Source organism: Mandrillus leucophaeus, unplaced genomic scaffold (assembly GCF_000951045.1).
Source record: "Mandrillus leucophaeus isolate KB7577 unplaced genomic scaffold, Mleu.le_1.0 Scaffold70, whole genome shotgun sequence".
Taxonomy (NCBI): Eukaryota; Metazoa; Chordata; class Mammalia; order Primates; family Cercopithecidae; genus Mandrillus; species Mandrillus leucophaeus.
In genome coordinates this window covers 3,814,340-3,827,867 of record NW_012107586.1, presented here as the reverse complement: position 1 = coordinate 3,827,867, position 13,528 = coordinate 3,814,340, and the positions used below count along the sequence as shown (strand labels likewise).

The window sequence follows — 13,528 nt, the reverse complement described above, 5'->3', positions numbered from 1 at the left end:
GGTGGGAATTGAGCAACTGTATTTATTTTCTATAAATGCTAGAGACTTATGATTAATAGCACATGATGAACATGAGACTAGGCTGAGAAATGAGGATGCCCCATGCTCATAGCTAGTCAATCATTTGTCATATGATAGGGTCTAGCTATTATTTAATTATGCCTGCAGTCTCCAAGAAGCAATGACTAAGGGTAGTGGTGCAACATAGATGTATGACTCATTACCATTCTCACCATCCTTCTCCCAGATATCCTTAAATGCAGAAGTGTTCATTACAATATCCTACATGTTCCTTTCATGACAATTGTCCAAGTTTTTGTTTGATATGCATATTAAAGCTGGAGTCACAAATAATGACCTGGAAACAAACTCCTATTACCAAGCCAAAATGCACTAAGAGCTAAAACTTCCACAGAACCTGGGCTGTAGATAGCCAGGCAATACTGGGTACCCCATCTATTTTTGTTTACAAGAGTGCTGCCTTGGCCAGGCGCGGTGGCTCACGACTGTAGTCCCAGCACTTTGGGAAGCCGAGGCAGGTGGATCACCTGAGGTCAGGAGATCAAGGCTTAGCCTGGCCAACATGGTGAAATCCCGTCTCCACTAAAAATACAAAAAATTAGCCAGGCATTGTAGTGAGCACCTACAATCCCAACTACTCGGGAGGCTGAGGCAGGAGCATCGCTTGAACCTGGGAGTTGGAGGTTGCAGTGAGCCAAGATTGCGCCATTGCACTCCAGCCTGGGCGATAAGAGTGAAACTCCATCTAAAAAAAAAAAAAAAAAGAAAAGAAAAGAGTGCCGCCCTTGTTTAAGAAGACTAGTTGTTTTCTTAAAGTCTTACCCAAAAATATGGATCTCAATTTGGCCAACAATTTCAAATTAGCTGGGGTATGAGTAACACAATGTGTATTGTCTTTTCAGCCAAATGTCGATCTGCTGTGCGGAACCAACAATCCTTAATCTGCTGTTGTTCTTTCTCTATAGAGGCAGGTTGGGGTTGGCTCTCAGGGAGCCTCACTGTGACATCTCTTCATGGTGACGCTTGGGGGCCCTGAGCTCCTGAGAGTCTCGGGGCCTGGAACTGTGCCCCATCACTGGCCACTGATGAATTCTGTCCCAACCCTCAAACCAGGGGTGATGTGTTTCTCCCTCCAGAGAAAAAACTGCTGGGAAGGGAACTGAGACTATGACCACATCCATCCTAGACGTATTACATATGTATCTGAATGAATCACTGTCAAAGAAAGTGATTTTTTCATTTATATTAAGTAAGTCTTGTCCAGGCATTGTGATGGAGTATAAACAGAGGTCATTTCACATACACTTGAAGTACACATGTACACATGAAATTTATGAGAGAATCTCATGTACACTTAGGGTCAGTGCATTTTTCTGTAGGTATATTATAGGGCAATAAATATATTTTAAATATTTAAAAAACAAGTATAAAGATAAATTACTTTGACCATATGCTATATTTTGTTTTTCTCTGTTTGGGGATAGGAGACTTTGATTCTATTCGTCCCAATGCCATGTGGGCGGGCTTTCTAGTGGCAGCTCCAGTAGGCAAGGTTTCACATTTGTGTTCATAACTCTTCAACTCTCACATCTTGTGTTCTGTCACTGATGCCAAAAACCTTGCGGGGAGCCTCTGAAGCTGTGCCTACACCTCATCCAAGGGTGAGGAAACAGCCTCACAAGGACTTCGTGACTTCTCCCATCGGCTTAGTTCCTTTCTCCTCTGCATTTCCAGTTTCCAATTTGAGGTTGGATTTTAGGCCCTGTAGATACATGACAGGGCAGTGCTGCCTCAGAACTTCCTGTGGTGCCTCTAGGACATTGGTGACCCCCAAGAATCTTCTGCAAGTATTGATTACATTGACATCTATTTTTATAATAATCTTATCAAACTGATCTTCACAGATTTCTTTCACTTGAGATATAATTAATATGCCATACAATTCACCCTTCCAAAATATACAATTCAAGCCGGTGTGGTGACTCACACCGGCAATCCCAGCACTTTTGGAGGCCAAGGTGGGTGGATCACACTTGAGGTCAGGAGTTCGAGATCAGCATGGCCGACATGGTGAAACCCTGTCTCTACTAAAAATACAAAAATTAGCCAGCAGTAGTGGCTTGTACCTGTAATCCCAGCTACTCGGGAGGCTGACATGGGAGACTTTACTTGAACCCAGGAGGTGGAGGTTGCAGTGAGCTGAGATTGCACCACTGCACTCCATCCTGGGAGACCGATTGAGACTCCACCTCAAACAAACAAACAAAAACCAAAATATACAATTCAGTGATATTTAGTATATTCAGAAAGTTAAGCAAAGTTAGTGATGACCACTATCTAATTCCAAAACATCTTCATCACCCTCAAAACAAACTCATTAACAGTCACTCCCCATTCTCTCGTCCCTCCACCCTTGGCAACCAGTAATCTACTTGCTGTCTCTATAGATTTGCCTATTCTGGACATTTTGTATGCATGAAATCACACAATATGTGGCCTTTTTGTGAGCTTCTTTCCATCTGCATAAGGTTTTCAAGGTTCATCCATAGTGTAGCGTCTTCATTCCTTTCTTATGGGTGAATAATATTTCATTGTGTGGATACACGAGGTCTTCCTGGACTTCCACGTGAGATCAGTTCATTAACTGAGCTGCAAGGCTGTGAACACTGACATCATCTTGCACAACTGCTACAAAACCCCAATCCAAGTCTCATCACAGACTTCCCCTCACCCAAGCACCACCCATGTTGTTTTGGCAGCTCGGCCTTGCTGGTTTGAAGGAGCAGCACACTAGGGAAGGCAGAATTCCACTCTGGTTGACTTTGTGACACAGATCCTGGCAGCCTCGGGGCCCAGCCCCAGCCTCTGTATTTGCAAGAAGCTCTCACAGGTGGATCACTACACAGGAGGGGTTGAGAGCCATATCTGTATAATCAGTAATTCCTCCCAATTCCCTCTAGGTTCTTCTTTTATTTTTCTTTATTTTCTTTTTGAGATGAAGTCTTGCTCTGTCACCCAGGTCGGAGTGCAGTTGCACAGTTTCGGCTCACTGCAACCTCTGCCTCCTGGGTTCAAGCGATTCTCCTGCCTCAGCCTCCCTAGTAGCTGAGATTACAAGGGCATGCCACCACACCCAGCTAATTTTTGTATTTTTTTTTTTTTTTTTTTTAGTAGATACAGGGTTTCACCATGTTGGCCAGGCTGGTCTTGAACTCCTGACCTCAAGTGGTCCACTCGCCTTGGTCTCCCAAAGTGCTAGGATTACAAGCTGGGTTCCCCTTCTCAATGTAGAAAATTCTGTGTCCTCCTCTCCCCTTCCCTTTTCTTCCCTTCCCCCTATTCCAGTCTCTTTTTCAGGAAACATTTACTAAGCACCTCTTAGGTACTAGACACAGTTAGACACTGGGATCCAACATTAAAGAAGCCTGATTTGTGCCCTTCAGGGGATTCACAGTTGGGAAGACAGCTGGATCTCTAACAAAGTGAGCATGCTGACAGCTCAGCTCTGTAAGCAGGGGAGGGGAAGGTGGGACACAGGATTGCTCGGAGAGGTCAGGAAGGGCCCTGCAGAGGCAGTGACATTTGAGCTGAATCCTAAGAAAAAGCAAGCTCTCTGTGATGACATGACAGTTGGGGAAGAGCGTGTTCCAAGAGTGGGGACAGGAGATACAAAGTGTTGAGGATGGAAAGAGCATAATGTGCTCAGAGACATCCAAGGAATTCAGGTTCAGCTGTGAAAGGGTGACCACGGCCAGGGCGCAGGGTGCCAGGGCACAGTGGGTCTTATGAAGCACAGTAACAACTTTGAACTTGACCTAAGGGCTGAGGGCAGTTCTGAAGTATTTTAATCAGGGCAATGACATAATTTTTTAAATGAGTTCAAACCCTATAATTCCCACAGGCCCAAGAAAGTGAACTTTAGGTTGGCGCGGTGGCTCATGCCTGTAATCCCAGCACTTCGGGAGGCCAAGGCAGGCAGAACCCTTGAGCTTGGGAGTTCGAGACCAGCCTGGTCAACATGGCAAAACCCCATCTCTACAAAAAAAAAAATCAGTCAGGCAAGGTGATGTGCGCCTGTAGTTCCAGCTACTCAGGAGGCTAAAGTAGGAGAATCGCTTGAGCCTGGGTTGAGGATGCAGTGAGCCAAGATGGTGCCACTGCACTCTGGTCTGGGTGACAGAATGAAACCCTGTCTCAAAAAATCAAATTAATTCTTTAAAAAGAAAGTGAACTTCATTTTTTTTCTATGACTCTACCAAAATTTACTGCTGGGACTCTGAATTTTCAAGCCAGTGCCGTAATGCATTGGCTCTCAATGGCAACCCACTTTCCTTCGAGTGGGCTTCCTGTACTAAGGAGGCTGGAAAGTTAAAAGCTATAATTCCTAGGCTCCCTTGCAGCTAGTGCTCCAGGCAGGACTTAGGTTCCTCCTCTCAGCTGTATGTGAAAGATATGGAAGGTGGAAGAGAGGTAGAGGCCCCTGCCCTTTCTGCTATCAGGAGCAGTCACGAGGCATTCATAAAGGTCCAAGTCCAGTTACTGCTGACTTCATGAGTATTGAGAGGCAGGATGGGGGTCATCCTGTGTGACATGTTTTGTTTTGCCGGCACAGACCTACTTAAACTTAGTTGAATGGAGTAGCTCTAGAGCCAATAGTTGTAGCAATAGCCTCTAGACTCTCATCCTCCTGATTGTGGCCAACATGGTGCTCCCCAGGCTGCTCAGTGCCTGCTAGAGGTCAACTCTAGCCTGGTCTCGAGCACCTCCAATAATTTTTGTAGCACCCCATTGCTTATATTTCTGCTCTTTCTGTTCAAAGAGGGTGGTTTCTATTCTCTACAACTGCTACTTGACCGACACAGTGCTCGGGAGTCACTGCAGTTCCTGCTTGGTGTGGCCTCAACCAGTGCCACGTGAAACCAAGGCCTCTTTGTGAGGTCTGGGAAAGCAAAAGGTGTTCTCAGTTTCCAAGGACCGGGGTGGCTGTGCCTCTCACCATGACTCAGTGGAGAAGGGGAATTCCCTCAGATGCTGGATAGTCAAAAAAAATGACAAAGGTCTCCGATAAGAAATAAAAGTCCCTTTATTTTATATTCTACCCAAGGACAGCAATGCAATAAAGCGGTGGCCTTTTATCTGAGAGGGAGTTGCTCAAAAATGATAGAAGTGGCAAAAGCTCAGGGTCTGTGGGAAGTGCAGGGAGTTCCTCCCACCTCTCAAGTCTGGCGGCCTCCTTCTCTCCCTCCTCATCTGAGACAGGCAGCAGCCAGGAACCACTATGTCAGGGCTGGAGCCTCTAGGACAAGCCCCAGCAAGGTGGGGACTCAGCTCAGCACTGTCTCTGCAGGAACTGCAGGCCCACTTTCTTATTGGGAACCAGGACAATGCGGGCCACACTCTTCAACTCCCCCGTCTCTGGGGCCAGGACCACCTTGTACTTCTGGATCAGCTGGGGGGCAAAGAGCACATGTGGTTGGGTGGACTATGTGTTTGCCATCCACTCCCCACTCTGCACACTCCTACCCTGTGCCTCCCTTCCTCTCCTCCCAGGACTCCTCTACCCCTCCCTGCCCACACACCCTTCCAGTCTCTCCCAGCTCACCCTTGCCAGGAGTAGCTGCATCTCCAGCTCTGCAATCCTGCGGCCCAGGCAGGCCCGGACCCCATAGCCAAAGGGCATAGAGCCAAATGGGTGCTGGATCCTGGGGGTAGCAGGCTGGCTGCTCCTCAGCCAGCGGTGGGGCTGGAAGCTCTCAGGTTCAGAGAAGGTGGTGGGGTCCCGGGACACCACGTAGTGGCAGAACACAAACTGGGTCTATGAAGGAAGATTGGGCAGCATGAATGCATCTCTTCGGGGGCATGGGGCACTCCTGGGCAATCAGGCTGTCTAGCCCCACTCACATTCTTGGGGAAGAGGAAGCCATCAACTTCAATTTCCTTTTCTATGATCCGGGAATTTGTGGGGACCACAGGGTAGAGGCTGCAGGGAAAAGAATATCTAGGGTCTGCTCTGGATTCATGGGGGTAAAAAGTGCCCCACTCCTTCTCCCCTACCTCTCCCATCTCATCCTTGTCACTAGCCCCAGCCCACCTGTCTTCACTTCCGATTTCCTCCTCTGATTCCCTCCCCACACATAGATCCTGTGCCCCCCAGAACAGCATCCTGTCCTACCGCAGAGTCTCCTTAAGCACAGCTTTGAGCAGCGGCAAGTGGGCAAAGTCTTTGTGCTGGGGCACCTGCCCGGCTGGCACCACACCCACCACTTCCTCGTGCAAGGCCTCCTGGATCTCAGGGTCCTTTGAGAGGTGGTACAGGGCCCATGTCAGCGTGTTGGATGTCTAGGAGATAGAGTGGGAGATGAGGTGAGGGCGATTTCTAGGAAAGAGGCCAGTAATGGGAGGGTGTATGAGTGGGTGTGTGCAAAATATGGGAGAAATGAATTTGCCACAAGCCTAGCAGGAAAAAACATGAAGGTTCATGGCAGCCTCCATACTAAACATGAATTCACAGTGGGATGAGGGCCAACATGATAGAGAATCGCACCTTCACTGGAGGAGGGGATGGCAACACAGAAAAACCCAACAGGACAAAAGCATTGGAAATATGAACTATAAAGAAAGAAGGCACTGGTCGGACATGGTGGTTTATGCCTGTAATCCTAGCACTTTGAGAAGCCAAGGCGAGCAGATCACTTAAGGTCAGGAGTTCGAGCCCAGCCTGACCAGGTGAAATCCTGTCTCTACTAAAATTTAAAAAAAAAAGAAAAAAATGAGCTGGGCATGATCGTGCACGCCTGTAATCCCAGCTACTTGGGAGGCTGAGGCAGGAGAATTGCTTGAGCCCAGGAGGCAGAGGTTGCAGTCAGCTGAGATCAAGCCACTGCACTCAAGCCTGGGCAACAGAGTGAGACTCTGTCCCAAAAAAAAGAAAAAGAAAGAAAGTGTTTATGAATGAGCTCTTCCAATTCTCCATTCAAATCGCAGCAAGACAGTTGGATAGATGTGAGATGAACTTCCCAGCTGTCAGAGTGAGAAGACCCCAGGTGATGGAATCCATCTTAAAAAAGGACCATCCCCTGTCCACCCACCTCAGCTAAGCTGAACGAGCCCTCTATTTTCCTTCTAGTGCTGTATCCCTGGTACAGAAAAAGAAGCAGGTCCTTGGAGGGATGAAGGCCGGGATCAGGTGAAGGATAATGGGGAAATGGTTCAGGATGGGAGCCAGGGGCCCCTGGTCTCACTCTCCCCCTTCACTCACCGTGTCCACTCCAGCCATGAGCAGTTCAGGCAGGCTGCCCATGGCCTCCCGAGGACTGAGCTGTCCACTGGCCAGCAAGAAGTGCAGGTAGCCAGACACCTGGACACCATCTGGCCCCTCTGCCTGCAGTTGGGCCTCCATATCCTCGAGTTTCTCATCAATCAGCTTCTTCCCTGTGACAGCAACAGAGAAGAGGAGAGGACAAAGCCAAAAGTCATGATCTCCAAGGACCAAGAGCCACTCCAACAACTGGTAGCATGAGGGAAAAGGCCTGGGAGAGACCGCTGACGCACAGACCTGGAGTCACCCCCATCTCTCTTCCCTGGGCCCCATCCGGGAGTCCTCACCGAAGGAAAAGATGGCATTCCAACCATCCAGGTATCGCTTCCAGAAAGGCAGCACGGGGCGGGTCCACTTGGGGAGGAAGGTGGCATAGAGTGAGTTCTGGAACATTAACCCGATGGATCTGACAAAGGTCACGGTGTCCTCGGGGATGGATCGCTTCAGGCAGCCAATGCGTTTCTCGAACAGGATGTAGCAAATAGCTGAGTAGTGCACAGAGGCCATCACAGGAGGCAGAACCAGGACATATGGAAGCCAGCAGCCCTTGAGGAGCGGGAGCACAACCTCCCCCTGACCCATTCCCTTCCCTAGCGCCTCTCCCAGCAAGGGTACCTTCCAAGGCAAAGTAGTAGAAGAGTTGAGCTGTGTCCGACACCTGGTTCCCCGAAGCACTCTCTGCCCGCAGCTGGTCCAGTCGAATCATAACATCATCAATCACCTCATTGAAAGCATCCGTATAGAGCGCTGCCTCCGCTGGCTTCAGCAACCGCTGGTTCAGAGCCTGGCGCAGCTGGTACCAGTGGTGTCCTTCCCTGCAGGGACGCAGAGGAACAGCACAAACATAAGCCTCTATAGGGGTTCAATTAAGGGAGATCTTCTCACCCTAAAGTCCACCCCCTGCCACCCAGAGTCAAAGGAAATCCCATACTCCTAGAATTTAGAATTATAGAATCACCAAAATCTCAAGTGACAGAATCTTAGAATCCCCAAACCAGAATCTCGCTACAGCAGAGTGGAGTGGGTATGGTGGGCATCTAGAACCAGACTGTCCAGGGCCAAATCCCAGGTCTGACCATTCCTGGCACAGGGACCCTAGGTAGATAACTCCTGTGTGCCTCATTTCCCTTTCTATAAAATGGGGATAATAAGAGTGCCTAACCCGGGTGCGGTCGCTCATGCCTGTAATCCCAGCACTTTGGGAGGCTGAGGTGGGCAGATCACCTGAGGTCGGGAGTTCGAGACCAGCCTGACCAACATGGAGAAATCCTGTGTTTACTAAAAGTACAAAATTAGCCAGGCGTGGTGGTGGGCGTCTGTAATTCCAGCTACTAGGGAGGCCGAGGCAGGAGAATCGCTTGAACCTGGGAGGCGGAGGTTGCAGTGAGCCGAGATCGCGTCATTGCACTCCAGCCTGGGCAACAAGAGCGAAACTCCATCTCAAAAAATAAATAAATAAATAAATAAATAAATAAATAAAATAGAGTGCCTATCTGAGGAGGCTTATTCACATCATTCGAGTGCTTAGCTCAGTGCCTGGCACATGGTGAATGCTTAGTGATCATTGACTGATTATCTTGGAATTATACAGTTCTGGAATATTCCACATGTCAAATAAGGGGGAGCTGAGGAGGCTGAGGAATAAAGGAGGTTCCTGGACTCCTCAGGGTTCCTGAACTCCTCAGGCTCTGAGCCTTCATGCTGTGCTTGGCTCAGTGGGTCAGAGGGACAGGGAGGCCCACGAGGCTAAAGCTCTAGGCTCTTGCCTCAGTCATGCGGTAGATGGTCAGGACCCCTCCCTGGTTAGGTAAGGGTGCTCACGTGGGTGGAAACATACTTCCCAAAAGCAAGCTTAATGTCCAGAGACTGCCCCCACTCCCAGCTGTTCCTCAAACCTATTTCCTTTCCTAAGCAAGCTGGGTATGAGTCCATTTTCTTAAAGGCTAGCTATAGAGCAACAAGTACAATATGGTCCAATTTTAAGAGGAGACAAAATCCTACCTATCCACATGTATATTTGCATGCTCCTGAATAAAGAGGGGAGAATACACAGCAAACTGTCAGCACTGGTGGCTAAGGAGGATCGATAGGAATGGAAGGGCAAGAGACTTCATATTTTATTATTGAAATTTCCACGGCAAGTATTACTTTTGGATTTTTAAAACCAATAAAGTTGTTTTTTGTTTGCTTTATTTTGTTTTGTTTTTTGAGACAGAGTCTTGCTCTGTCATCCACTCAGCTCACTGCAACCTCCACCTCCTGGGTTCAAGTGATTCTCCTGCCTCAGCCTCCTGAGTAGCTGGAACTACAGGTGCGTGCCACCACACCCGGCTAAATTTTTATATATATATATTTTTTAGTAAAGACAGGGTTTCACTGTGTTAGCCAGGATGGTCTCGATCTCCTGACCTTATGATCTGCCCGCCTTGGCCTCCCAAAGTGCTGGATTACAGGCGTGAGTCACCACCCCCAGTCAAGTTTATTTTTTTAATACATATTTTTTATTTTAAAAAATTATTATTTCTTTAATGACTTTCAACATCCCACCCCAGGAGCTGCCTTTATTATGTTAGGGGAAAATTGCAAAAAGATAAACTAAAAGTGTTGCTGAAAAAGAAATGAAAACCAGAATAGACCCATTTGTTGGGACTTCAAGTTGTTCCAAAAGTAAAACTCTCAACAGTAGGAATCAGATATACAGAACTTAAATGTGGTTGTTAAAATATCACCTGGGGGAAACAATGGTTCATAAAATGATATTTTACAAATATATATGTTAAAACAAAAATTTTAGATCCCCAAACTTGTCATGAGTTAGCAGAATAGCTTTTTTTCCCCAATCATCTGACTCAAAGATTCACAAAAGAGCTTTTAAATGCATGCATATGATATCATCTGTTCAGGAAACTGGCTTCAGAGTAAAAAAAAAATGTAAATAGATTACAAAGGGCTCTACATAATGTTTAGCTCCGATTCTAAATCTGAGCTGTCATGTCATAGGTGGCCTGGCCCAATGAAAACCTGCAACCTAAATCTTGCCCTCAGTGGCAGATGTCAAGTTAAAAAGATTTTTTTTTTTTTGAGATGGTGTCTCACTCTGTTGCCCAGGCTGGAGTGCAGTGGCATGATATCGGCTCACTGCAACCTCCACCTCCTGGGTTCAAATGATCCTTCTGCCTCAGCCTCCCAGATGCCCACCACCACACCCGGCTAATTTTTGCGTTTTTAGTAGACAGGGTTTCACCATGTTGGCCAAGCTGATCTTGAACTCCTGACCTCAAGTGATCTGCCTGCCTCAACCTCCCAAAGTGCTGGGATTACAGGTGTGGTTTTTGCCATAATTTTTAACTGTGAAAACAGCAATGACTTTTGCACCAACCTAATATTTATTAGTGGAGAGTCAATGAATGGTCCTTGGGCTTCAGCACCTCCCAACAACTGCTCTCTAGACTATCAGGTTCAGAGGATGCAGGGGGGTCCTATTCTGCTGGTTATCCACCTGCCTGCCCTGTGCCCACTGTCTTTCACCCTGACCCTCTATAGCCCCGTTCCAGTCCCTTCAGTCCCCAGCTCACGTGGTGAACGGCCCATAGGTCAGGTCGTGCAGGTCCCGGTGCTCCTTCCATAGCTCCATGTCGTTCCGTACTGGGTACTTGCCCTCTTGCCGCATCACTTGCTCCAAGAGCGGGGCACTGGCCAGGTTCACGTGCATCTGAGGCCCTAAGTAGGACATCCACATTGGACCGTACTTGGCCTTGTAAAGCACCTGTGGGATTCAATCAATACTGAATAACTGGGCCAAGTTGGGCAGGTGCTTCCAGGACAGGAGATGGGGTGAGGAAGGGTCTGATGGCTACACCAGAGCAAATGGGCTGGACAAAAAAAAAAAAAAAGTACATTGTGTATGAGGTAGGCACCAGGATGACCTGTTGGTCCAGAGGAAGAGCAATAAAAAAAAAATGGGCACACAAGTAACTAGAATATTAGAATATTAGAGCAATGAGTGTCTGGTGGAACTAGGGGCATCAAGGTCCTTGGAGGAATGAAGGTTTGGAAAAATGGGATATATAGCAAACTGAGGTATGTCAAGGTGTATGTTGGGGGCCAACATTTTAGGGAAACTGAGCCCTTAAGTGAGGTGTGATAGAAAGCCTCTAGCTCCTTTTGTGCATTTAAATCTACTGTAGCTTGTTGTCAATGAAATGATGAATGCTTTGTGTAATCAACAAGAAAAGAGTAGCCTGATGAGGAACAACAGGAAAAACAACAGGCTGGATAAGAAAGTCAGGGTCCAAATATGAAGTAAGTAAGCCATGTGGTATGATATTTATTTCCCATGAGTTTCCTGAGCTTCCATATGATTTTGTCTTTGAAATCTAACATGACACACAAAAAAAAAAAAAAAAAGAAGTAAAAAAAATTACTGGCCATGTTATGGACTATAACTCTCAAATATTTTATCTTAGAATTTCTAAAGCACTTGACAATTGATATCCATAGCCTCTATGAAATTGACATTGCTATAATATTCTTATAGTTGCTGAAAATGAGAGGGAAAAGAAACATGTTTCAGGGGATAAAAATTTTAAATAACCCACAAATCCTGAGATTAAATTTCCTAGATAAGTTACACTTACAAACCGAAAGAAAATGAAACATAGTGGTTTCCTGGGCACTTCATCTTTCCTAATCTGTTACTGAAGAGATTTTAAGAGGATCAGAATCGGTTCCAGTATAGAAATTAGGCCAAAGAGCTTCTATAAAACAGACATTACCAATTACAGAGATGAAATCTATCATTCAAATTACAGAAGGAAACCTCACCCAATCCATAGTCCAGAAAAACTCCAACTTACTGGGTCTTAGTATTGGTGTTAAACCCTGGATGCTCCTAGGACCAATCCAACATAATTGCCTTCAATATATCACCCATTTACCTGGACATCACCCTGAACCGATGGCTGATTCTGCCAATTACTGGGAGGACAGTCTTGACAAACCCCCAACATGCATTTAGACCTGTTTCCCATTTCTACCTCCCAGGAACACCTGACAGTGTGTCTTAATTTTGAACAGTTGATCGTCTGTAAACTGCAGTGAATATGCCTATTTTCCTGGAAGGAAAATATACTGCTGGTAGGACTCCAAAATAACACATCCCTACTTGGAGGACGATTTGTTAATATTTAAAAAAGTACAAGCAAATTTATAAACAAAGCATAGGACATCCACATAATGAAATAATATGTCACCTTAAAAAGGGATGAAGAAATTCCTTGTGTACTAATACAGAAAGATATCCAAGATAAATTGTTATGTGAAAAAGTATATCTTTTGTCTAAGAAAGGGGGTCTAAAATAAGAATATATAGTATTTGTATTTGCTTTTATAGAAAAATACTGGATGGATACATAAGAAACTAGTTAAAGTGATTACTGGACCAGGCATCGTGGCTCACCCCTATAATCCCAGCACTTTGGGAGGCCAAGGCAGGAGGATCACTTGAGCTCAGAAGTTTGAGATCAGCCTTGGCAACATGGCAAAACCCTGTCTCTACAAGAAAAAAAATTAGCTGGGCATGGCAGTGTGCACCTGTGATCCCAGCTACTCGGAGGCTGAGGTGGGAGAATTGCTTGAACCTGGGAAGTCGAAGCTGCATTGAGCCATGACTGTACCCACTGCACTCCAGCCTAAGTGACAGAGTGAGACTCTGTCTCTAAATAAATAAATATAAAGTGATTACTATAGGAGGGTCAGGGGAATAGCAGAGGGGGTCAGACTGCTTAATGTGTATCATGTTCTATTGTTTGAGTTTTGAACTATTATAATGTATTACCTATTCAAACTTTTAAAATCTAAAGGTACAAAAAGAAATGTTTTCTGAAACAGTAAGTCACCTGACATTGACCAGATAGTTCCAGAAGGCAGGGAAACCTTTCTGAGCCTCTGAATTCATGCAAATACTCCTGAGATTTATAAGTGCCCCAGCCATATCATTTTCCTATAAGTGAGTTTTGGTTTTTTTCTTAAAGGTTCCTTTTAAAAAATACTTTACAGTCCGGGCGCAGTGGCTCAAGCCTGTAATCCCAGCACTTTGGGAGGCCGAGACGGGCAGATCACGAGGTCAGGAGATCGAGACCATCCTGGCTAACACGGTGAAACCCCGTCTCTACTAAAAAATACAAAAAA

The 13,528-nt window shown here is 46.2% G+C and overlaps 1 protein-coding gene across 1 annotated transcript in view; it reads right to left on the bottom strand.

Annotated features, from left to right (window-relative positions):
• Nucleotides 1-5,081: 5,081 nt before the first annotated feature.
• Nucleotides 5,082-13,528, bottom strand: part of LOC105528099 (sterol 26-hydroxylase, mitochondrial) — a 44,246-nt gene continuing 35,799 nt past the window's right edge. Inside the window, exons 3-10 of the mRNA XM_011964690.1 lie at nt 10,915-11,105; nt 7,955-8,154; nt 7,627-7,824; nt 7,280-7,452; nt 6,194-6,360; nt 5,923-6,001; nt 5,624-5,836; nt 5,082-5,470 (exon numbers count right to left, since the gene is read on the bottom strand). Of these exons, the coding sequence (XP_011820080.1) occupies nt 5,351-5,470; nt 5,624-5,836; nt 5,923-6,001; nt 6,194-6,360; nt 7,280-7,452; nt 7,627-7,824; nt 7,955-8,154; nt 10,915-11,105 (1,341 nt within the window). The 3' untranslated portion in view covers nt 5,082-5,350. The remainder of the gene's footprint in view (nt 5,471-5,623; nt 5,837-5,922; nt 6,002-6,193; nt 6,361-7,279; nt 7,453-7,626; nt 7,825-7,954; nt 8,155-10,914; nt 11,106-13,528) is intronic.